The 26,056-nt window shown below is 43.4% G+C and overlaps 1 protein-coding gene across 1 annotated transcript in view; it reads left to right on the forward strand.

Moving 5' to 3' along the window:
* Nucleotides 1-26,056, forward strand: part of RFX2 (regulatory factor X2) — a 57,738-nt gene that overhangs the window by 19,791 nt on the left and 11,891 nt on the right. Inside the window, exons 2-8 of the mRNA XM_026078690.1 lie at nucleotides 4,186-4,295; nucleotides 7,094-7,183; nucleotides 8,173-8,252; nucleotides 10,149-10,413; nucleotides 15,153-15,227; nucleotides 22,383-22,564; nucleotides 25,710-25,829. Coding sequence (XP_025934475.1) covers nucleotides 4,191-4,295; nucleotides 7,094-7,183; nucleotides 8,173-8,252; nucleotides 10,149-10,413; nucleotides 15,153-15,227; nucleotides 22,383-22,564; nucleotides 25,710-25,829 — 917 coding nt within the window. The 5' untranslated portion in view covers nucleotides 4,186-4,190. The remainder of the gene's footprint in view (nucleotides 1-4,185; nucleotides 4,296-7,093; nucleotides 7,184-8,172; nucleotides 8,253-10,148; nucleotides 10,414-15,152; nucleotides 15,228-22,382; nucleotides 22,565-25,709; nucleotides 25,830-26,056) is intronic.

Raw genomic sequence — 26,056 nt, forward strand, 5'->3', positions numbered from 1 at the left:
GGTTGAACTTGTCTCCACCTGAAAACGCACGGGTTTGAACCAGGCTGCTCTCACTGCGGTTTTGTTCCTTGTGCGTGGTCAGGAGCCTGTCTACAGAAATAACCAACTTGCCTTTTTTGCTCGCCTAAACCCTGTAAGGAGCCTTGAAGCTGCGTAAGTCAGCTCTGGCTTCTGTTCCTCCCTGACTCATCCGTGGCTTTGTTTACTACTAATTACAGTTGCTTCGTTTGTGCATGCTCCCCAGCACCGCCGGGGCTGCCCAGCTGTCACCCTGTTTAATTGGCTATCAGAAGCTGTGAGACACCTTTTAATAGCTTCTGTCCGTCCCTTCTGCTAAGGGAAAGCTGTGACTCGGTCCCTTAGCAAGGAGCAGGTGTGCCTAGGGCGAACTCCTCTCTCTTAGGCCTGACCTAACAGAAAAGCAGCAAATCTTGTATCTCTAGGGAACAGCAGAGCTTACATTTGAGCCACTGAGTGCTAGGAGCAGAGGATCGAGAACGTTGTAAAGCTTCCTCTCCTCCAGGAAGTGAAAAATGAGATCAAAGGCTAGCAGCGAGTCCTTTCATGGGCATTCGCTTTAGCGATGTGGCTGAAGTGCCAAAGAGCTGCACGAGGGAACAGCTGAGATCCAGCAGCTGATGTTCGTTAAGCGCCTGCAAGGGCGCTCTTTGCTTTGCAATGCGCAGCCCGCAAGGAGGGGGAAGAGCGAGGCTTCCGAGGCCTCGTGTCCTCACCTCTTTGAAAACTGATGCTGAGCAGTTTGTTCATCCTCTGGAGTACTGGCTCACGCACGTGCTCACATAGTAGCTGTCTTCTCAGGATGCAGGCAAAGTCATGGTGCGCCTTACAATGGTGTCTCGGAGTGCAGGAATTCAGTTTACGTCGTACACTTTTCAGCAGCGCAAATTAGTGTTGGCAGATGGCATGCATGTATCTGTCTCTCCAATTCTCAGGAAGCACAGGATGGCTTTGGTGGGAAATGAGTTATCTTTTATCCAGGATGTTCCATTAATAAAATAATAATAATTCTTGCAAATGTGCTTTGGGGTCCAGGACTTCTGTGTCTGTCTACCTTGCCTGGAAGTACCAACTGCAGATTTCATTGGCTTCTTTGTGTCTGGCTTCATCATCATCATCATCGGTGACAGAGCCTGTGTTTTGTAACAAATCTGAAAATAATGTTGATGATTTATTTTGGCAGCAGACAACTCATCTTCCACCCTGTCTGCCTCTCTAGGTCTTTTGGTCACTGAGGGGAAGCAGAAGAACAAAATATTATCAGCAAAGATGAGCAAGTGATGCTTTTGAGATAGCATTGCTTCTGCATGTCCTCTGCTGATTATAACTACACTTGAAAAGAGACCTTACTGTAGACCTGAAATGTCGAGGTCTGACACTGCCAGTCCTCAAATGCTTACACAGAGTTTCAAGTGTGACTTTCTAAGAGAAATACAGAGTACCACCTGATCCTAAAAGTTGTGTGGCCTCTAGGGCTTCTGTGTTGCTTGGCTCTCCCTCCTCCTCGGCATCTCGATGCTGTTCCTAAAACCAGAATTTTGTGCCTAAATCTTAACCTCAGGGAGCTGTTGGCCTTTGATTAATGTAATCAGCTGCATTTATTTAGGATGCAGCTCTGTAAGGCTTCTCCATGAGTTGCTGATGCCTGACAATTGGTTGCATTGAATGCTGATAGGTGAAAAATCCCTCTCTGTGTTATCCTTGATTTCTAAATATCAGAGAGCCCTGTTCAGTAATGTTCTTGAGCAGATGAGGAAATTGCATCAACGTCAACAGTACTTAAGTTCTTTCAGAGTCCAGGGCTTACCTTTCCAAGCTCAGGACACGTGAAAAAACCAAAAGTTCAGAGTGACTTTTGACAAATTTAAAATATTCTAAGCTAAGCTCTAGTCTCATCCAAATCGTTGATATTATTAAACCTCTTTTCGCAGCTTGTTTTTCTTGTGCATATGTGTACTAAAGCTCTCAAATAGATCATTAAAATGTATTTGGCAACTTATCCAATTTTCTTTTATAACTTAACCATGTTATGTTTTTCCTCTCGCAAAAACCTAGAATGCTGTGAACCGGAGCCCTGAGCATGAATGATAGGCAATAAAACGCTCTTGCAAAAGTTATGAGAATATGTATCCTAAAAGTTATCCCTCTATTCTGCCCCAGAGTGTTTATATGAGCTATATAAACTCGCCTCCTTTGCCAACAGCACAGTGCTGGCCAGCTGTTTACTTGCAAATAATGCTGGTAGGACTGGAACAGGTGGAAGGCTCTTTTCTTAAATTTACAGAGAGAATTGTTTTTTTTTTTTTTTTGAAATACGCAGCACTGTTGCCACTAATATCTTTACACAAAGGAGCTGGGATACCATTTCAAAAATACGTTCAGGCAGCGATGGGAAGAAGCAGGTGCTGCCTTTATATAGGGGAGTTGCACGAAATAGTTGTGCATGTCTGCTAAGGACGCACCGTGCATATGACTCGAGGGCTAGGAAGGGATATGAACGGTGCTAAATAGCGACTAAATTTCTTTATCTTGTTTCTGGATTGTTAAATTAATCTGGTGGCTGTATTTGGAGCAGTGGCTACRTATGTGCGTTCTGTATCTACTCTTTCTCTTGGGCGCAGAAAAGAGGTAGGAAAGAGAAAGCTACTTGCGAATGGTGGGGTTTGGGTGAGCAGGTGTAATTTCCTAATGTTCAGCCTGGCTGGCTGGGTCAGCACTGACTGAAAACATCTACAAACCCGTTTTGTGAAGAATGGGGTTTTTTTTGTCAATGGTGGAAAGAGAACATAGGCATTTTTGTAACTTCACCTCCCGTCTTTGCCTCTTTGCCACAGAGAGCTGTCAAATGAGCAAGGTCCTAAGTGTGTCCAAAGTGCCCCTCGGTTTTTCTTTCTCCTTTTTGCCTCTTAACTTGCACAAATTAAGGAAAAAGTTTAAGTATCAGAAGGAGAAGAGAAATAAAATGGAAAAGATTTCACACCCTTAGAGTTTGGAGGCTGTTACACTCTGCAGCAAGACTGCGAAAGGAGAAATGACACTGCTCAAAATCTGGATACTTCTGAATCTTTGCTTTGGAAACCACAGCAGAAACGGTCTTAAAATAGGTTTAAACAGGAACTTTCACAAAAAACTGAGGAAAAAGGCTTCCACCCCCCACCATATTACATCAAAAAAACAACCCAGAATGACATTGGCTGCTCTTGGGAAGCACCAGGGCTGCAGCCCTTGCTTTCTGCCGGGCAGCTCAGCCGTAACAGGCCGTGGTGTAGAGGGGATGGACATGGGGTGCGTGGAAAATGCCGAAAGGCAGCAAGGAAGCCCGGGGATCTGGAGAGCGTGCGCTGCTCTAGCACGGGCTCTCCATCCCCAGGCCGTTCCCGCGCAGCCCTGGGGATGCTGCCCACATCCCCCTGGCGTGGCCAAGCGATGCCGGGTGAGTGCTGGGGATGGAGGGGCACGGAACACTTGTGGGTTCCCGTGGGGTTGGCGGTGCGTGAGCAGGACGGGAGGGCGATGGCATGCGTCCGTCCGTTTGGGGACCTCAGGGAGGCTGGTGTGGATTTGGGAGAAGGCAGGGATGTGACAAGGGAGGTGTTGCTTAGCATGGATGGGTCTGGGAGGTGTTAATACTTGAGTGAATTGTTGTTTTACCATTCGTGTTTCCCTATTGGTTGTGACTCTAAGTTCAAACTGACAATCCCACTTTCAAAATGAATGTATTAGCTAACCTCCAGGCACGTACTTCACTTTGATAAAAATTTTGCGGTAGTTAAACATGATTAGGCAGAGGGGGAGGAAAAAGCTGGTTTAAAAATATGTTCTTATTCTTACAGATCTGTAGTTACTCCTCACTATGACACAATAATTTTCCAGTGCTACTTTTTTTGTTATATTTAGAAGTGCGTTTTCTGTTCCTTCCCTCTCCTTTCTGTGGAACAATTGTGCAACTTTCTTTTTTTCTTAATATAATACCGCATTAAAATTAGATCCAAGACTAAAACGAGTCCTCTGTGTAGGAAGGTAGCTACCTTCCTTTCTAGCACTTCCCCTAGACCTTCCACTGGGATTTTGTTCCCGGTAGCCGCGGGTTCCTTGGGCTCCTTGGCCGCGATCGGCGAGCAAAGCTGTGCTTTCTCCGGCTCATCTCCCCTGTGCTCTCTTCAACAGTGAGCATGCAGAGTTCAGAGGGTGGATCAGACTCAGCAGCTTCTGTGGCTCTTCATACTTCTGCCTCAGCCCAAGCTCCGGTAGTGCAGCCCGTGCCAGCATCTCAGCAGGTAACGTACGCACAGCTGGTAATGCCGTTTCCATGGAGAAGAGACCTGTTTTACTGGTAGATGAGTTTGAATCCAGGGCTTTTATCTGGGGGAGGGGATTGTTGAGTAGTTTGTGTTGAGATAGTGGTGGGAGACTGTTCGTGGAGACAGCCTTGATAAAGGCCATAAACACTTGCATGTGTTAGCCCTACAAACATGCGAGCTTTAAAACGTGGAATTTAGATTTTAACTTAGCTACCTAAGGAGATCACTTCATGCTAGTTCGGTATTTGCTTCACTGTAATATCCTGTTGGCATTATTTGATGTGTCAATAAAGGCAGCAGAGAATTAAGCTGTCCTTGAAGGCATCTCTAGCAGCTGAAGCGTCAAGCTCACCAGAACAGAGAGGGTGGGAGTGCTAGTGCAGGTGTGGGTGGAGGACCCACATGCTAGTTTCTTCTTTCCCTTTGGTAGGTGGATCCTGATGTTTTAAATTAAATGGAGGGGGGTCATTTGCATGAATACAATGCACTTGGAAAGTCTTATGATATGAGAAAAAATGATAGCTTCAACCCATGAATGAAAACTACCTAATGCAAAAAGGGAAGTGTTAAATAAAATTGGTTCCTTTTTATGCCATTTCGGGAACTATCAAAAGAGCTTTCTGTAGCTGTTAAGGAAGCTGGAGGGATAAGAGGATGGGTGTGTATAACAGCTACACCCTTCTCTCTGACTCCCAGCTGAGCAGAAGTAGCTGCCATTGGGTCTTGATGAAAAGGAACAATTAAAAGTTGTGAACTGATAGGAGCAGGACACTGGCATTGGGTGATTCAGTGTATGTTTGGCCAGCTCACTGCCATCTTTCAGCCCTCGCAGTGGTGATTTCTCTGGGTAACATTTCTCATTCACCCTGTAATAATGTGAAAACTGCTGATCAGTGGCATAAAGTATCTTAGGAATCAGCAGTCATTAGCTTGAATTTGTCTGTGACAGCACATTAAAGAAATATAGAAAACTCATCGGCTTTGGATTATGAAATTATCTGGCCAACTATTCCCGGTGCTGGTGTAAAGACATGGCATATCAAGTGGAACTCCACGGATTGTGGGAGACCTTGGTGGTCTTGGAAGAGAGATGAAGAGGAGGAACATCTAGAGAGCCTTCTCTTCTCACCATCAGCCAAAAGAAAATACTAGAAATGAACTACTGGCAGCATGACTGGTGTGAGGCTGAAGCTTTTGATTTTGCTGATTGCTGGTCCACCTTTCAGTGTGAGAGAAGGCTGTATGAACAGGATGGCCTCATCTTACAGGTTGGGGATGATTAATTTTCTTGGTTGGAAACTAGTAGGAGCAACCAGGCAGGTGGTGATAAATTACAAAAGTAGTTGAGCTGGGCTGCTATGCCAAAGAAGGAGAAGAGATGTGTCATTTGGTAAAAAGCAATGGAAGCGAATAGGTAAAAAGTAGGAGAAAGGAACAGTTCTCATTGAGGCTTTGATGCAGTTGACATTACCAAGGTCTGGCTTGAAAAATGGCTTTTAACATTCCAGTCATGCCCTGATTATAGCCTCTTTTGGAAGGAAAATGGGCAAAGGAATAGCTGGTAGGAGCGTACACCAGGGTTGTCCTTATCGCTAACTCAGCTGCAGGATCTCAAATGTATCCAGACTCACCCACTGAAGGTCAGCCTGGGGACTGGTGATGCTGAGACTGCCTAGAAATCTAGGCAACTGTCAAACTCCTGTAATTCTGCCAGAATAGAATTTCTGGCTGGTAACAAAGGGCATGTTGAGAGGATGTCAGAGGGGAAAATCCAAAAATACGTATATATGTAAGGTAGCCAGCAATTGTCAAGCTCTCTTCTAGGACCAGTGCAGGACCGTTTTGCTTGGGACAGCTGTTATTCTGTTGGCCCAGTCTGCTGGGTATTTTTAAAGCCTCAAGCCACCGAGGATGACTGTATCCTTGGAGAAGGTCCTCATCAGTTTAAAATGCCATACTGATATTTGGCTTGAATGTTTCCTTTCTTACTTGCATGCCAGTATGCTAGGCTCCGTTCCCACGGGCCTCGCTGAATCATTTCTTTCCATCCATCATGTCCCCACATTTGTTTTACTGCAAGGTGTTTCGTGCTCTATGAGACGTGTCCAGCCTCAAACTGGACATCGAGCATAACACAAAGGGCAGGGGGGAAATGGAAGTGATGAGGAGGGGTAGAGGACAGTGTCTCGGGGTAACCACCACAGCACTACTCAAAGCATTCCTGTGCTCTCCCTGGCACTTGGAAGGAGATGCAGAACCAACTTAGATTTGTTGCCGGCAGAAACCATGAGGGCTGCGGCGCCTTGCAGAGTGTGATGTTGTTTTTTTTTTTTAATATATATATAGCAGGAAGCAGAGYGTGATACGGTGTAGCAGCCATAAAAGAAGAAACTTTGTAGCCACAGTAGAAAAATGCGAATATGGGAGGAATGATTCCTCTTCATTTAGTTGTGTGACCAAACCTTTTGTTGAACTGCTTCTATTAATCGGGCATTTGCTAATATTCCCTTGAGTGGTGTTTGAAAGATGGGCCATATCTGAAAACGTGGATTCAGCTCTTTGCTTTTCCCGTGTTGAAGGTTCAGGCTAGCGCCCAGTATCTCCTTGGAAGGAGGATAGGGGACCCACAGGGGAGAATGAGGCAGTGACAAGGGGTACTGCTGCCTCTGGATTTGGAGGCAAGTTTCCTGTGAAAGCAAATACCTAACTTATGTCCATTATAGACTAACAGCAAACTGAATGTAAGCATATGCTATTGTGTCTTCTTCTTTCAGAGGGTTTTGGTCCAAGCAGCAGGCTCCGCTCCCAAAGGAGCGCAGATGCAGCAAATCTCTGTTCCCAGAGTTCAACAGGTTCCACAACAGGTAATGTCAGAGGGGTGAGACACCATGGTGACCCAGCATAAATAGGACCTGCAGGCTCTCCCTATCTCTCCTGTCCCATGCGATATTTGAAACTGTGTCAGATACCTATTTAGAAAAATCCATGCCATTAATTAATGAGTTGAGTGCAATTAGAGAACTGGTGATTACTGGGAGAGCAGCTTTCTCCCTCTCTGTCTTTCTTTCTCAGTTAGACTGATGATGAAAGAAACTCTCAAGGTATTTAAAGTTTAGAAAGAACCTTCTTTATCAGATGCCTTGCATATGTTTGAAGATTTGATGGCTGTTTCTAATTGCCATTTAAAAAGCAGTCCTCTTCTGTAAAGATTTTATATTTTTTTAGAGTCAAACTGTTTGGGATTTTTTTAATTACACCAATCAGCGTATTGACCACGTGTAGCTTCATAGAAAGGTTAGATGACTGAGAGACTTGCAAGTGTTTTTATTTATCTAAACTCTGCCTTTTCAGTCCTTGTTTCCAAAGAAACCAGGCATATATAGTGCTGCGTCATGTGGACAGTGAGTCCAATTCTCTTGACTTTCTCTCCCAGCAATTTTTTATTTGGTTGCTCAGTTTCAGACAAACTTGACAGAGGGTAACCACGTGCCTCCCAGGCTAATGAAAAAGCGGGCTGGGGTGCAGATGGACACTGCCAACCTCCTCTCTGAGGGAAAGGCTGCAGCATGATCTCACCCTTATTAGTCAGCAGAGAACCAGCCCTGGGACGGCATGCAGAGGAAACCCAGCTCCATTGTTTCCACTGCTCATGGAGCAACTATTTATTTATTTGTTTTAATTTGACCTTTTAAAATAAATACATACTCTGGGATTCCTAAGCTCATTTTAAAAAAAAAAAAAGCCCAAATATCAAGGTAAGGTTGAAAGCTGTTTAAGGATGTAAAATGTAATTTCTCCTGCTGTTGCTAGGCAATAATACAGCTATAACTCACATTTATGCTGCTTATTTCAGGTGCAATCCGTGCAGCACGTATATCCATCCCAGGTCCAGTATGTGGAAGGAGGAGAAGCTGTTTATACCAATGGAACCATGTAAGACTCTCTCGTTCGCAGTAGCACATCCTTCATTTCACCCAGCTGGGTTGGAGCCGTTTGGTCCTTTCAGGCTCCTTCCACGACAGAGTTGCTGCTGGCACTGCCCACCATTAAAAGGAGGAAGAGGAGGAACCGTTTTACAGGCTACACTGTATGCATGGGTGTAGCTTCAGCCAGACTGCAGCCTTGGAGGAGGCATTGTACTCCATGGAAGAGGCAGTTCTCCTGCTCTCTTTTATGTGACAGGGCCCAGTGTTTTCTTTTCCCTAGCCCTTTGTGTGCAGCAAGGAGGTGTGCCGTTAGGAACCAAAGCGTAGCTCTTTTCAGAAGCAAGGGGTTTAGTAAATGTTCTGATGCCCCTGCTGCCTTCTGGGATGCTCTCAGCTTTGTTCCAGTACGATGATAACAAAATGACCTTCTCTTCTTAAGAGACGCCCATCTCCTATCCTCGTGCTCAATTTCTTTATGTTTTCTTAGGCATGTTGCCCACTGTGCCTTCACGTTGCCACGTTAGGGTGCTGCTCCAACCAGCGTGTAGGAGACGCTGAGCGAGTGCAGCTCTGCAGTGAGGTGTGGGTTTTCTTCCCATCTTGCCTCTACTCAGGATGGCACAGTTCCTTTGCAGAGCTGTTTAGATTATTTTCAACAACGTGTGCTGTTTCATTGCAACTTGGTTGTTTCATAGAGGCTCTGACAATGCTTTTGTCCAGGTTTTTGAGAGTGTGACATGCCTATTTTTTCTGATCTGTGGTTTGGATGCTGACTGCTGGAGGACTCCAGTTCCTGGGGTATTTAGTTCTAAGTCATGGGAAAACTGTCCCCCAGGAGAGGAGGGAATCAAAGGGCTGCAAAGAAGGACTTCAGCCTTTCACTGCTTGTCCTGAAGTGAGGAAAAAGTTCAGGTGGGCTCCCCGGTGCTGCCACTGCAGCTCCTGAACTGTAGCATTGTGCAGCCACATCCCATGCCAACGTCACAGCAAAATGCCACCCGCCCACCAGCTTTTTCACAAGGGGGTTGCAGTGAAGTTTATCATCTCCTATACTGAAAATTGAAAATGCCATAGGTGAAAATGCCAGACAAGGCCAATTTCCTTTTCTGTAACAAAAAATGAAATAGAATCAGAAAGCCTAAGTTTTCCTAGGAAATGTGTGGTTTACTTTTAATTAATGCCACCTTCTAGTCTGTATGTGTAGAGTGACCTTCCAGCTTGTCTTTTTTTTTTCTTTCTCTTTTAAGGGGAAAACTGTTGGTGTCAATTAGCTCTCCGTACTACTTCTAGAGCACTTAACACATCTTAACACTTGGAAAAGTTTACCTAGGTGCCCAAGCGGCATTTTCAACAGTTGCATAAAAAGCTTTAGACTTTCAGGTGTGGCTTTTTTATGATACTGTTTACGAACAAGGTCTCTTGCCTAGCCACTGCTGCACTAGCAAAATTGTGCTTTTAAGGGAATAGTTTATTTTATCCAGTATTAACTGTGCAAGGCAAGCTGTTGGTAGGGCTGAACTGGCAAGTTCTGCTAGAGGCTAGACCTCAGGACTTTTAAAGTAAATGAGAAGTAGGCACATTTTGCAGGCTTTATTTACAGGTTAGGCTCCTGCAAATAAACCTTCCTGGGCTCTGCATGCTCTCACACAGTCCGTTCCACCGCTCGGACCAGCCATGGCTTCCGACCTTTGCTTTGGGGCTGTCACAGGACAGATTAATGCTGTCAGAATCGACTTTTATAGCCGGGCTCAATTTCAATAGAGCAAATCCCGTTGACAGTGGAGACGAGGCCTTTTTCAAAACTTGGTGGAGCTCACGGAAGCCGCCGGGTGCGCGATGAGATCGGCGCGCGCCTCTCCGCCGGTGCCTGCTCCCTGTCCTAACCCTGTTGTTCCTTTGACAGACGAGCCGCCTACTCCTACAACACCGAAGCTCAGATTTACGCCCCCAGCAGCACTGCTTCCTATTTCGAACCGCAGGGAGGTGGAGCTCAGGTGACTACAGCGGCATCCTCTCCTACGGCCATTCCCTCTCACAACATGGTGGGCATCACCATGGACATTGGGGGAAGTCCGATCCTCTCCGGCTCGGGAGCCTATCTCATTCATGGGGGGATGGAAAACACTAGACATTCTCTGTCACATACTTCACGCTCCTCTCCAGCAACGGTATGTAGCCCTGCAGATGTTGCAGCTCCGGGGCCCGGAATTATTCCCAGGGAACTGAAAAGCCTTCAGAAAATAAAGCTTCCTATCGTTATCGCTGTATATATGTCTGTATAACGTGTTATGCAAAGGGAAGCGAGAGAATAGACACTGGTGTACTACATATATATATATATATTTTTTTTCTTGCCAGCAGGAATTTGGGATGTGTCTGGTGGGCAGCAGCTTCTCAAACTTTTTGAGTAGCTTGTTCACTCGCTGAAATTATGCAGTTGGAGATCAGACAAATTCTTGGGAGTTTGGATTTGTTTGTTTTTTTTCCAAAACAAAGTGTTTCACTTTCCAACTCAAGAGTTGTCTGCATTCACATTTTCTAATGAGTACGCCATCTGAACACAAGGCTTGGCTTGCCCAAGCTAAAGAAATATCTAAAAATATTTTTGATTATGAAGAGACCTGAAGAAGTCTGTTATTAACACAGTAGATAATTAGCACATAAAGTGTGTCATGCTGATCATCCCAAATGCACACTGATAAAAAGCCTTTATATATCTCCTACACCATTGTGTATTCTGTCTGTGCCATATGTTACAGAAAATGTATTTTAGGCATAATACTGCTCCAATAGAAATGTTTTAAAATTCTAATTTTTTTAATCGTGTCCATCCAACTATCAGCGGAGGTGCCAGGTTGTTAGAAGCTCAGTTGTGCAGCTGTATGGGACTCAGAGGGATAAAACTATTAACCTAAAATGCCTTTCTGCATCTAGAAGCTACCAGGGCTTTTATGTCAGAATCTACCAAGTCTTAGGAGCAATTGCCACCACGGATGGCTTGGAGCACTTCTGGGACAGTGGTCACCTTTCCCATCAGCAGGACTTATGTGTGTATTTATACATTTGTATGTAGATGTAATTACAAATGTAGGTGTAATTGAATGTGTGTGGCCAGATTTTAAAATGTGAACAGCACCGCCCAGTGAGAAAAATAGGAGCTGTTTGCTACTGAGCACTCTTGAAAATCTGGCCAGTTAGGCTCCACTTTCTCATCTCGCAGAGTTTTAAAATACAGACTTTAAAGTTTTTGACTGCTCATGCCTCGAAGGGTTGCCTTTCATCCTGGAGTGAATCCGGTCTGTCTTAGGCAGAAATAGCAATAGTAGTAGTGGGGAAAAGCCCTTAGCTCTGGGTGGAAAAGAAAACAAGTGGTAGGAATAAAAGGCAGGTGCCTCTGGATTAGCTGAGATTCATTTCTTGTGTGAGAATTGTGTCTGTATAGTTTAATTAGTTGTAGTTAAAAACTAACATTGGATCTTCCTCTTACTTTGCTCAAGCTTGTTATTTTGAAGGAAGTAGCTGCTGATCTTGCCACCTGCGTGGGACTGCATTTTGCAAAGCTACACAACATTACTCTTTTTTTTTTGGATTTCCATGGTGATGGGTGTGATGTCAAAAGCCTGAGCAGAATGTGTGTCAATAGAAACGTCCCATGAACAGATCTATTCTGTAGCTAGCTATCACATGGGACAAGCTGTTTAGGAAAAAAAAGTGACATCTGAAATAAGATCACTCTCTTGCACAGAGGGATAAGCTTTCAGGAGGTTTTTAACAAGAAATGGTGGCGGTTCTTGTGGAAGGTCTCAGGGGGGTTGAGCAGTGCATAGATGCTCATCTAGAAGACAGTATAGGGATGTGTCTGTGTGGTTTCAGTTCTTCTGACATAGGGGAGAGACAGCAGAGCTCCCAAGAACTTTCAGAGCCGTGATAACTACTTTGAATTTCACATAATAACAGCTGGGAAGATAGTGGAAGGCTTAAGGACAGCAATGACTAGATCAAATCAACGGGTAGGAACATAACTTTTAGTTGCAGCGTCTTGCTTAAACAGACGCAGATGCATGGCTAGTGTTAGGGTCCAGAAAGGCTTTAGTCCTGGTGAAATGTGTTTAGGGACAGGATTAAGAGATTTGCCTGCGGAGAGCAAGAAAAGTACAGCTCATGCAGACGTAGATGAGGAAGCTGTAGTGTTTTCATGGGGCCTTGGGTGTGTAGCGCAAGGGGGTGGGATGTCAAAGTGGCCAACAACGCGAGGGCCTAGCAATGGAGACGCAGCTGTGAGGACTGGGGAAGTAAGAGGGCTTAGGAGGGTGGCGAATACTTGAGACGGAGCTGACGCCAAGACCTCGAAGGGGAGAGCAAGGAGAGCATCTTCAGAAGAGAGACTGGGCGCAAGGCAGCCCTGCAGAGTTAGCAATGGCATCAGAGCTGCCTCAGGATAGTGAGGGGTGTGTGTTAAAAATTAGTTGTAAACCAAAATAAAGTCTTCAAATATTTGTAAGCCCTTCCTTCATCTCTGCTGGAATAACAATATTCTGCTCCATCAAATGGGCTGAAGCAGAACCTGAAACAGTCCCGTTCAGTGGTGGTAGTAACAGAGGACCATTAATCTTCATTTAAACTAAGCGATGCCAAGAGAGGAAATCCTTGAGACTTCCTATGAGTAGGTCCTCACAACTGTCTTCCTTTTGGTCCTTCTGAGTCTCGATAACTTGATTTTTAGTGCAATGCACTCGAGTCCCATTATTCTCAGGCAGGTTTTTTTGCTTGCCCAGCAGTTAGTGAGCAGTAGCTGAGAGTTGTTGCCAACATGTCCAGCTGTGGCTGGAAAACAAATGAGCAATCTTTAAATTGACTGGTCCTGCACCTTTGGGATCACCCTAGGCAGCCTCACAACTGCAGTCCTTTCCTGTGCCCTAGAATGGGGAGGGAGAAAACTTTAAGTAGCTCTTCTTTCTGAGCTTCGCTGGACAATATTTCGTCAGGGTGCATGGTGCTTTTGACTGATACAAGATTCAGTAATCACACGGTCAAGAGACTTAGCATCTTTTCCAGTAAAGTAACCACTGAAATGTTCTTTTGTCAAAATGCTCACCTTCATGCAGGACTGTTTAAGACCTGTTGTGATGCTTTTTCAGTCTTTCTCCTGTAATCTTTTTTTTTCTCCAGATGTAAGGGGTCTGTTGTTGGACGCTTACCAAAATGCCAACAAGACAAGTAGTGTTTTTGCACTTGCGTAAGAGGCGTTGCTCAGCGAGCGCTGCCCTGCTCAGCACTCTCAAACAGAGGAAGGAAATGGTGTCTCCCTCTAATGCTCTGACTCATTTCCTCAAGGCTGCATCAGCAATCAATCTGGGCTGATGAGTTTTGGTTCCTCATGGTGCATCATGGCGTCTTAGACAGTTTTCTTGAAAACCACTGAAACATAGTCATAGCCTTTTTTGAATTCAGTGGCAACTTGCTAAGCTAAGAAGTGCCACAAAGATGTCACTTTTGAATAGAAACGAAGGAATTTATTTTGGAGGTGCTTGGACGGTGTATCGCATTCAGACATTGATGTGGTGCAAACTGTCTTTGGTTGTTGAGTGTTACTTCAGAAGTTAGATCTGACTTATTCTGTTCTCTCACCTTTCTGGTAGAGCTTGATTTTGTAAAAGGMGGTTTTTATTTCTACTTTTATCTTTGCCATGCTATGAGTCAGGCTGCAAACTGGAGTAGAGGGAGCTAGCTAGTAGGTAAAGGAGGCCATAAGCAGGTAGATCTCTGCAGATGTGATGCTTTGTGCATGTGCCTACAGATAACTGCACGACCCTGCATGTTAAATGATGGCAGATCATAACTTTGCAAAGATAGTTGCTGATTGCAAGTTTTACAGGCTGATGTGCACCTTCTCATCCTGCCTTCGCTAACAGATCACAGATATCAGGGTTTTGAGAACATTTACTGGAGAAAAATGGCAGGTTCTGCCCCTGCCAGTCCCTCAGCCTGTGTTTTTGGAGTTTCTTTTTTTCCTTCCTCAACAGCAAAAAGTTAGTGCTGAGGAGCAAAAGAGACACCAGCAGCCCTCTGAGAGGTTGCTGTGGGAGCCCCTGTATCAGAAAGGACAGGACAGGAAGGCGAGGGTTGGAGCACCAGGCAGCAGCAACAGCTAGGCTGAATATAGGAGAGAAGCTAGGTGAGGGCAGAGCAAAACATGGGTGCTCTTTAGGGGACAAAATGTCCCGCTATGCCTCTGGTTGCAGAAGCTCTGAGACAGTGGAAATGAGCACAAGTAGAATCAAGATGTGTCAGCCTCTCTTGGTGGGAAGATCAATTAACTGAAACACGTGTTTGCCTTGGGAGTCCCCGTGTAGTTACCAGTGAAGATCTGTTGTCCCCTCCAGTTTATACATTCTGTGCATCAACTCTCCTGTGTCCCCCTTTTTATTTAGCTGCTGTTAGGTTTTGTCAAAATTTTAAGAAGCAATAATAACTTTCCTTTCAGGTTTCCTTGAAAGGGATGGGGCAAATGCGCCTCTGTGGCAAATCTCCTTCAACCTGCTATAGCATAACTGTATGGCAGTGCTTTGGTCTAGGCATAGAGGGGAAAGGAGAAGAAAAATTGCTTTTTTTTGTAATGGGCAATACTGAGTAGAAGGTTGAAAGTCCCCTAGTGTCACCCTTTCACCCTAACAGGGGTTCTTGCTGTGTGGTTAGTTTGCATGCAGTACAATAACGTCTTTGCAGCTTCATCCCATAAGGACTGCGCCTCATCTACTTGCCTCTTTTTCACAAGCCTGTTGATATAAAGCATTAATCATTCAAATAATAAAGATAAAATCCTGGCTGTTGCTAACTATCTGATTTCCTTTCTTTTTTCTTTTTTCCCCTTTTTTTTTTTTCTCTCTCCTGTGCACATTTTCTTTAGCTTGAAATGGCGATTGAAAACCTACAAAAAAATGAAGGGATTACATCACACAAAAGCACTTTGCTCAACAGCCATGTAAGTTGCAATCGGATTTTACAACCTCTTCCCCGCTTTGGTAGGAGCGTTATGTGTAGCCATTTGGTATACTCACTAGCACGAGCCACTCAAAGCAGCCCGGGATTCAGCTGTGCTGCCCAGAACAGTCCGCTCCCAAGAAACGATAATTTGCAAAAACTGCCGAGACGCTAATGTTTGCTTGAGATGTTCTGGATTCTGTTAACTGCCTCTACCCTGTATTTATTTATTTCGCTTGCCTTGCAATGGAAACTGCTGGCAATTAGAAAAACACATTTGAGGAAGTTCTTTCCTTTCACTGGAACTGAAAGATTGCTGGAAAATAATTCGCAATAACTCGAAGTGAATCACGACAGCTATCCGTAGATATTGTGTACCAAAAGCCTACTCCTGTGTATGCTTTTATTGCCTCTTTGTGGCACAGGAAGACCATTAATGTTACAGTGCTATGCTAAATCCATTTGCTAGACCTCTCTGTTCTCACTATGCCAACAATTTCCCTGCTTTGTGTGAAGTTCCCACTATTCTACTGAGCTTACTCAGGGTCTTCTGCGTCACGATTTCTGGCTCCCATGCAGTAATGCTTAACAGTGAGCACACGCTTGTGTGAGATTTGAAGGGTCTAATTCAAGTCCTGTTGAAGTCACTAGACTTGCATTGACTTCAGTGCGTTTTGGATTAGGCTGAAGCGTGGTTCTCCTCTGATAAATCACAGTGCGCAAATGGTACTTCTTTATTTTACCAGATTTCCTCTTGCTTTGTATTTGTGGGCAGATCTGTTGTCATTCTTGGGTCCTGCAAAAGTATCTTTACCTCTTTTCACCCAGGTGAAGTAGCCTGGGAGAATGACAGGAACTTTGAACCTGAGGATCTGACTCTCCTGAGCTGATCCAGAACTGCCACCCAGGGTTCCTGCGTGAGCTCGATTCCGATTTCATATTCTAGGAATTGAAAGTTCTTTGTTCTGGGTGGCGAAAGACGAAACCACGGAATTAGGCTTGTAGTTCTTGTTCTGAGCATCTGTGTGCAGCCTTCCTGCTCCAGGCTGTAGTCGTGCTTGTGCACCTGGGCCATGCCCCTGGGCCCAGATTTGGCAAATTGCAATTCTTGCTCTGCAGATTTTTTCTTGTTCATCACAGTGCATAAGCCAGAAATAAACCAGCAGGATCTTCTAAATTCTAGGCTGGATTTTGGGGCTGATGGTAAGAAAAGACACTTATAAATGGAAAGTAGTTGATACGGAATATGTAGCGTCCACGTTTGTTGCAGTTTTAAGCAAGTTTTTACATTAACACTTTCTGCAAGTGGAGCACATTGTGAGCAGGACTTCGGACCAACTCCATTTCTTTTTTTGCACTGTAATGAACTTGGCACAGGCAGTAAGAAAACTTGCTAGTTTTTTTCCAAGTATATTTGAATCACTGTGCTGCTAATTTGTTGTTTTATAAAGAGGGAATCAGTGTTACTTTTTCCAGTGTTTGAGAGTCATGAGTTGGTTTCTCTAGAATTGGAAGTGATATAAACAATTTGCAGGGCCTGTTTGAAGGGTTTGGTATTTCTGAGGTTGTGGCTGCATTTTCAAGCTTTTCTCTGCAAACTGGAAGATTTGAAACTTCTTTTCCGGTTTCAAAAAGATGAGATTTCCTTTTAATCCTGTGACCCCAGGAACGGGGACTTAAAGATATTAAAAACATGTAGTCAGATCAGCAGAGCTGTCAGCACTGAGCCTTGCCTAGGACTCTGGGAGTTTTCTAAAGTCCAGCAGTATCATAGTTAGACTCTGCAGAGCGATCTAGGCAAACAGAAATCAGTGAAGCAGAAAGGACCTTAGTCCTGTTATGGCTAGTGGCTGTTTGCAAGTTCATTACAGTAAATCTGTGGTTTGAACATAAAAAAATCTGAGCCAGCAAACCTCAGTTACTTCTCTGCAAGCTCATCGTGCCCTAAGCTCACGGTCAGTAGCTCAAATAACTCTTGGGTTCCGCTTGCTTTCATTTAACGGTTTCTTCCTTTAGTTGACTGCCCCAGAGGGAATTACTACGTGAAGTGGAATGGTTTCGCAGCAAGCGTAGGGGGAAACACTTCCATCATGGGGGCCGAATAGGACTTTACAACGTTGTCAGGCTGCATACTGATGCATCCTTGAGAAGGAAGAGCTCAACTCATGCCACAGCCCGTATTCTGGGTCCTTTCTCCACAGCTCCTTTATTTAACCCTCTTTCAACACAGCCAGACAGCTGCCCCTTCCTCGGTTGCTTCCAGCGCTTCTCTGATGCCCTCTAGGAAGGGACTGCAGAGAGGGACTGAGTGGAGCCGGATGATGATGGATGGGTAGTGGCATGGTATTGAAGAAGGTTTGAAAAAAGCAGGGAAAGGGCAGAGGAAAGAAGATGAAGATAGCAAGGGGATTTCATCCATCCACAGGCTGTGCAGGATGGAGTTTGATCCAGACTGAGCCTGCAATTAGATCTTCCCCACCCTCATCTTGCAGGGTAGAAGAACATAACGTCTCTCTTCTCAGGTCACTGTTCGTAGTTTGGCGTCAGACTTAAGTTCTGTAACAAATTCTAAAGCAAATAAACAACTTCATGAGCGTGTGCATAGCCGTCAGCTCCCCAGCTGTCCCTGCCGAGGACGTCGGTCCAGGCACAACAGTGTGCTGCCCTGGGCAGCTCCGGGTCTGGGGGTGGTTTAGTTCCCTGGAGTGTGCAATGCTATGCAGATTTTCTGTTATCTGGGATGTTTCAGTTTCCCTCTCTTTACATTTAAAAAAAATAAATAAAGAGAGAGAGACAGACAGACAGATGATTACGTATCTCAAATGCTTGCATGACTGAAACACAATGTTGTCAGGCTTGCACATGAGAACCAGAAAGTGAAATAGAAGGTGACTGTGATTTGTCAAGGCTCAGAGGAAAACATGAGCTTGGCATAGGTGACAGAATTCAAAACGGAGCTAACAGTTCCACGTGTTATTAGCATCGCAAGCAGAGGTGGTAACAAAATACAGTCTCTTGACTTGATGATGTACGTCACTCTACTGCCAAAAGCTAGGGTGATAATTACACTATTAATTGTGGCTTAATTACCTCTAGTCTTATGTGCAAAAATTACTAAGAGCATAGAAGGTTGCAGAAGCTTTCATTAGGCATTTTGTCCCTTGCTTCAAACTTTGCCTTTCAGAAATCTGTAAATTCCTAGAATAAGGTTTTGTTTTGTTGTCATTAGCAACTGTTTCATGTCAGATTTTTTTTTTAAAGGAAAACTAAATATGTCTCAGTGACGAGAGAATTTTTTACAAATGCTGTTCATGCAAAGTCCATGTGAAAAGGAACCACCTTCAATAATTTTTAATTTAGCCTCAAAAACTCTTGAGTAGTTATTCAAGTGTACTTGAAGTACCAAATTTAGAAGCTAATGCTAAAACCCCAGTGACACATGATGTCTCTAATGAAATTATGTCAATTTATTACTGTTACTGAAAAAGCTCCGCTCACAAGTGTCCTCCAGAATTGCTGGGTCAGAGGATTGTTCTTTGCCAATTAGGAGCTTGCAGATGATGCAAAAAGAAATTTGAGGAAGACGGCTACAATTTTCATATTTGAGTGCCTAAGGCTACGCACCTAAAGTAGTTGGATGTCTTAACCTGCCTGCCTGCCTGAGGCCCTGCAGCTCCTAGATATTCACAGCATTTGTAGGAATTGTGGAAGAAATTTTTTCTTGCTACTTGTTTAAAAGAATAAAAGCCGAGTGATTTTTTTTTTTTTCCTGTTGGTGAATGGCTCTTATATGGGAAACAGTGAGGGAATTTTGTCACCAAATTTAAAACCTTTGGAACACTTAAAATGATCCTGAACAAAGGAGTATAAAAACTATTAGAAGGAATAATTGTCCCTGGGCAGGGGAGGAATGTAATGACCTAATGAAGGATGACTCGCCTGTTTGGTGGAGAAAGGCAGGCAAGCCCTGAAGCTCGTGCTTACGTATGATGGATGGCTTTTGGGCTTAAAGTTAAGAGTGACTGTTATGCTGCGTAATTTAATTAAAAAAAAATTACTCACTAGAGTTAAAGGGGCCTTTTTTCAGAAATGACATTTTGCAAGACTAAAACTTTTAGTGAAAAGTCATAGGTTTTGATGGAACTTTAACTGCAAATATTGATGGGGCTGAGTAGGGGAGTCTTGGTGAGAGGGAAACGTTTATGCCACGGTGGCTGGAAAGCCCACGCTTGGCGTGTGAGGAGATGAGCCTGGCTCCAGTTCTAACTCCCAACTGGACCAAGTGGGGACTTATGAATTTGCACCCCTTAGTCTCAGAGAAGACACCTTAAATATGCACCACAAATGAACGTATTTATTGATTTGTTTATTTTTCATGAAAGCATCCGTATGGGCTCTGTTTCAGTGCACAAAGAAAGCCTCTCCAAACCTGGATGCTCAGAAAAATGGTTTTTATCTTTTCCCAGTCAGTCCTGTGTATCACTTTCTCCATCCTTAAAAAGCCATCCTTGAATCAAACTCGGTCTATTTTTTTGTTAAAGATCTTTAAATCTTAACAAACAGTCGATAGAAATTAGGTTAAAGTACAAATGAAATGGAAATGGTCCCCTGCAATGCTTCTAGCACAAACAAAGCAGTGTACAGCTGCACAGTGATTTTATTGGGGCTTGATCGTAACATAAACAGAAATGAAACTGTAGAATATCTTCTCATTGTTCCAACCAAGGAAAATTCAAAAAGTAAGCAGAATAAGGAATACAAATAGAAAGAATCTTTAATGGTCTCATTTTAAGTGTCCAATATGTTATTACTAATGCAGGGAGAGCGAAAACCAGCTTTTGAAAAATGATTTATACTCTGACAGATTTCCTTTTTAAGCTCTTTTGTGTGTTCCATAATAAAATTCTAATTCAATAGTGGGAGTTCGTATTGTGAAACTCTGTAATGCATGAAGGAATATAAAAAGACACTTGCAGAAAAGGAATACTGAGAGATGAAGGAAAAATTCTAGAAATATCTGGGATTAGACTAAAAGTGTCCAGGATGAAATTTAAATGAGAAGGTTTTACCTTATCTGAATTTTTCTTGATCTAGTAGTATGACACATTTATTTATTTATTTTTAAGGAGTGGAATTAGAAGAGGTTTAGAAGGTCAGAAATAACTGATCAGCGTGCAGTATTTTCCAAAGGCCAAATAAAATAAATGGTTAGAAAAGTGAACCTTCTTAATCATTAATCTTTTAAATACTAGGGATGGGCTAAAATTAGTATAGCTGTGGACGATCTGAAACAGAGCTCCTGCTGGTCTGTTATGTCAAAAACCCTGGGGTCCAATTTTGTTAGAGATAGCTTAATCAACAGGTTGAGCGGTAACCTCAGGGCTGCAGAATGACCCTCCGGGGATTCACAGCAATGTCTCCACCTGCAGATAAAAGCCTGAAGGGCTGCAGATCATCAGTAACCACAGCCTTTAAGGACTGTATGGTTTGGAGTTCAAAAAGTCCTTTATTTGTGAAATACACATCAAACAGCATCTTAGATGGTGTGTGACTGGAGGAAGATGGGAAGGTAACAAGCAGCTCTTTGAAAAGCAGGACAGAGAGGCAAATGACCAAGTGGTGGTGGTTCTTCCAGCCGTGGTAGTCCCTGGTCTGCTCCAAAGCCCACCAGAACTGATAGAAACAGTCATATGAACTGCTGCTGCTGCTTTGGATCAAACCCAGCTAATGAAATRAAATCAAGCTTTAACTGTACAGCTTTGGATTCAGCTCCTCCTATGCAGCAAAAGTTTAAATTTGGATACTGAGTGATAACCACAAAACATATGTTCATAGGTGCAGATAGCTTGTTCTGGGCTGAAAAGTATTTGTACGAGAGCAAAATTGGATGTGAAATACGTAAACTGAAAATAACTCAATTGAGTTGCATGTCAGAGTTTTCATTGAACGTTTCAGGTTGGATTTTCACAGTCACTGATACAAAACTCAAGTAATACAGTGATGAACTGGGACCCTAAAGTTTCACCAAGTGACAACAGTAGAAAAGAGCTGGATGTTGGAGTAGCAGTGGGAGGGGTTTAAGCACAGGCCAACTTGTACATCCACGTACATGGTTAAATCCCACTGATGTCAAGACTAAGTTTTTGCTTGGGTACAATATGTGCTTGAATTATTTGCTTCAAGGAGATGATGTGGCCAATATTTTGGCGTCTGCAACCTGAGTCTGTTTCGTCATGAATCTGATGCAAGTGCAACCACTTTGGTGGAGCTGTGCCTCCTATACTATACGCCTGCATATAGATGTCTGGATGTAGAGGGAAGTTGTGAAAATGTTAATCCCAAATGTCCCTAATGACAACAAAAAGTCTCTTACCAAAGCTGTTGATTTTTAATCCCTTTGTATATCTAGTTCCTTCAAAGAATTCACTTAATATAGTACTTATTTTAGTGATACTGAATTTGGCATTTGGCCAATTAAAGGTGACTGGGGGTTTTGTCCATTTGCATTTTAATTCCTGTGCTGCAGTTGTATGCTTCACCTGCCCTTTCAGACTAGCTGGTTATAAATAATTTATATGTAATCGCAAACTTTAATCAACATAAATGTCAAGAGAAGTAAAGTTCAGGCAGTAAGTTTCGAAAAATAGGTGGTAACCCTTCAGATTTTTAAAGTTGGTTTGGTAACCATTAATTTTGTTGTTAACGGAACTGTTGCAAACATGCCAGTCTTCAAATTAAAAAAGACTTAGCAGGACGTTTTGGTTCCCCTGGCATTTTTTTTCATCCTTGAAAGTATCTTAGTATCTTTATTCTTAGAAAACGTGAGTCCTAACAGCTTTATTTTGGCTCTGCAGGAAATTGTCCAAGCGCGGGATGGACAGTGAGATGGGAGGCAGAGTCTGCTTTATGCTGTTGCCGAATCCAACAGCGCTTTTGTTTTATTAGCTTTGGGCTGGGGGTCATTTTCCTTTTGAAAATGCGACTGGCCTAAATATCACTTATATGAATTAACTACCCAGCGTTAAGCTCTCTTGAATTCTTAACGTCAGATAGGTTCTCCTGACATTTAAGTGTTGACACTGTCTTACGTCACCTGCTCCAGCCCTCTTTAGACTTTCACATGTATTTTATTCATTTATGTTTTCCGTGCATAAAGCTCCAGTGGTTGTTGGACAACTACGAGACAGCGGAAGGCGTGAGCCTTCCCAGGAGCTCTCTGTATAACCATTACCTGCGGCACTGCCAGGAGCACAAACTGGATCCAGTGAACGCCGCTTCCTTCGGAAAACTGATCCGCTCGGTGTTCATGGGGCTGCGGACTCGCCGCTTGGGAACCAGGTTGGTATGAGACRGCTTGAGACAGGGGTGGTGGGAGAAGCATCTCACTCCCTTCCCCATCCCATGGCTCCAAAGGAGCAGGGAAGGAGCGTTGCTCTGGGAGAGCCCTGGTTCAGTTAAATGCTGTATTTCTCATCTCGCCTTACCCACTGCTCAGTGGCTGCCTTGGAGAGCGGTGTACGGCTTTGGGGGCATTCATGAAACTTCTCAGAAGATTCCTATAGAAGGAATTAATTAAAACCAAGCGTCTGTTATAGGCACCAATTTCAGGGGCTGCACTTTGTTCTCAAGAAGGCCTTATGCTTTGCAGCAAGGAAAATTGTTGCACGGCTCTCACGTGATCTATATTAAAAAAAAAAAAAAAAAGCTCTTGCAACTTCTCTCATGGGTGCTGAAAATCTCCCAAGCATAATTTAGCAGGCTGAGGTTTTTATTTTAAGATCTGCAGAAACAACCAGGCATTATCCTGTAAGGAAAAAAAATTGCTATTCAAAAGCATGTAAGTAATTCCAGCATGTCATGAGGCAAAGCTCCTTTCCGAACGTGAATCAGCAGCACAAGACATTTGACAAGAAAGTTCATTTCGGACACGTTCTGGGTCCTTGGTGACAATATCTTGTGCAGTCACACAGTCAAATGTGATCGAAGCCCGTTTCTTAAGCAATCTAAGAATATTTTATTTTAATCTGGGCTCCTCATTCTTTGATCATCTCAAAAAGGTGAAGTCCCACTTCATCAAGATTGCCACTGTCAGCTGCAGAGTCTGAAAACTCGGTGCAGTTAAGTGATTACTCCTTTGGGGTTTGGTAAAGTCATTCAGTTATGAATGAGAGCAGAGCCGGTGCCCAAATCTGCGATTTAGATGAGCTGTGCACAAGGAGGTGGCTTATTTCAGAAACTGCCAAAGCAGCTGGCTGAATCTGGTGACAGAAACGTTTCTTTTAAAACATCAAAGACCCATATGATGTTACAGGAAAAGTAAAAGGATGCTTGACATCATTTCATGTGTGTCGTCCTAGGAAACAACCAAAATATATGCACAGCTTGTACAGCCGAGTTTGCGTTTCATTTCAGCTTTTAATTTTAMAAAGTAGGTAATACGCTAGAGAAGCAGAGATTGCTCTGATTATATAACTTTTTATAATAAAATTTAAGCTAGATATTTGGGCTTCTAGATGAGAACAAAACCAGATGTGTCTGGAGCATTCCGCAGCTGGAATGTGCAAGCAAGAGTCATCAGGAGAGCGGGGGAGAGTTTGGATTTCTGCAGATCGGTTAAAGTGTAAGCGCTCTGAAATAATTTCTTCAGAGGAAAGAAGTTCTTTAATCCTGTTAAGGGAGGAAAAATGTTAAGTCCTAACAGCTGCTGTTGACTCCTGTAATTTCTTGTTTTGTGACTTCAAAGATGGTCAGACTTGAAAACAGAAATGGCCCGCAAGTGGAGTTTCTGGTCTATGGCAACATTCTGGCATTTCAGAATTTGTTTTCACTGGAAGCTAGAGTAAAAAAAAAATGGAATAAAAGAATCCTTTAGTGGCAATTCCAGAATGTTTTAGTTCAGCTTTTGGTAATGTCACATGCTGTTGTCATTCTTTATTAAGTAGTGAAATATCTAACAGCATTTATTTTTCTTTGTAAAAATGAGGCAATTGATGTTTAGTGCTGAAACTTTTAAATATGTGGATTATATTCCTGAAATAATATATTTTTATATCCATGTCCTGTAATATAAATGTTGGGTGTTTACCAAATATTAAACTTCCCTAAAATTTTGGGCCAAAGGGTCTTGAAGACCATCACTAACCAGGTTTGGGTGACTTTGAAAACTTTGTCATTAAGAAAAAACACTTAAAATTTGCAGGCTTGGAAGGATACAACAGACCTCAATAAATATGGAAATAGCTATCCACCATTATCATCTAAATGAACGAATAAGTAAATACATGCCAATAGTTTTTAATTTGCAGTCACTTAAAATCAGGCAAGACCTGGCTGTTGCAGCACAGGTCATACCTGAGCATTCACCAGTGTGTGTAAAACCCTTCGTTACAGTGATACAGACTAAACAATTCAACAATTTCCCCTTTAAAAAAATCAGAAAAAAGAGAATTCCTGCAACAAAGAAGAAAGGAGGGCTAATTCCCAGACAAATATTCCTTTCTTAAATTTCTCCGGTGTATAGTTTTGCTATGGGAATCACCATGAGATGTAATGTGCCTTCAGACTTTGCCATACGCTGCGAAGACACGGAATCAGCAAACTGTAATTCTAAACCACGCTGATAAGAGCGCTCCAGAGGCCCTGCCGCTCGCTCCCCGGCCTGTCTCCTCTGCCCCTGACAACTTAGCTCAAATTCGTAGCTTTGTTAGCTACAAATTGTCTAAATCCAAATTGGGCCGACTGTCCTCGTGCATCCGTGGCTGCATGATTGTCCTTCTCGCTCCCAAAAGCAATCGTTGAAAAATTCAAGGTTTCCCATTAAACCGGAATTGACACATCTGTCTGATGTGATGGAAAGGCTGTTTTCCTAAACAACATCACAGCAGCTTTCCTGACTGGCAACGGAAAAAGAATTCCAGCCTCTTTTGCTATTGCAAAAGACTTTCGTTTTTTATGAAAACTGAAAATGAGTGACTCCAAACACAGAGCTAGGTCAGAGCCTCATGCCATGGCTGTGTAGGTGCAGAAAGCACAGAGACATTTTTCTTATCCTGGCTGTCTATTCAGTCAGGCTTGTTTTATCCAATTCTAGGTAAGGATGGAAGTTTTGTTGTTATATAAAATGAATCCTTAAACTCCAATCAAAAGGCAAAGTGTCCCTAGAGGTCTTTTTGTCCTTTTGTTCAGTACCACTATGTATTGTAACACTTGTCTCTTCTTCTCCAATTACCATTGGTTAGTTGGAAGAAACCTTGCCAGATTTAAATGTGGATGTCACTTAACTTTGCGACATGCGGTTTTAAGTTTTATGGGGGATGATGGCATTCATTAGTCCAGCCATTCAAATAGCTCTTGGCAGCAAAGAACCATGTGCTGTAAAAAGTAATGTGTATTGTCAAAAGAAGCCTAAGAATAAATCGCAGGGCTGTGATGTCACTTCCACTGAGTAGCTGCCACTGAGCAATTTCACCACTGATGCTTCCAGGGGCAACTCCAAATATCATTATTACGGGATCCGTCTAAAGCCAGAGTCTCCACTGAACCGCTTGCAGGAGGACACCCAGTACATGGCAATGCGGCAGCAGCCCATCCACCAGAAACAGAGGTAGGTGCTCCCAGCTCCTCGGAGCTGCTGCAGGACCGGGTCCTTGCCCCCAAAAAGCCAGGTGGGGGCTTGGGACTTAGCTTTGCTTGGGAGCAAAGGGAGCCCATTGGGACTGTTCAAACCCAAGTGACACTCAAGGGCTGAAGCACGTAGCTGTGCTGTAAAAGAACAGGATTGCAAGGTACTGGTTAGTCCAAGTCCCTTTCCTGCATCCGTGTGTCTCAACA

This window comes from Apteryx rowi, unplaced genomic scaffold (assembly GCF_003343035.1).
Source record: "Apteryx rowi isolate R43461 unplaced genomic scaffold, aptRow1 scaffold_482, whole genome shotgun sequence".
In the NCBI taxonomy this organism is placed as follows: domain Eukaryota; kingdom Metazoa; phylum Chordata; class Aves; order Apterygiformes; family Apterygidae; genus Apteryx; species Apteryx rowi.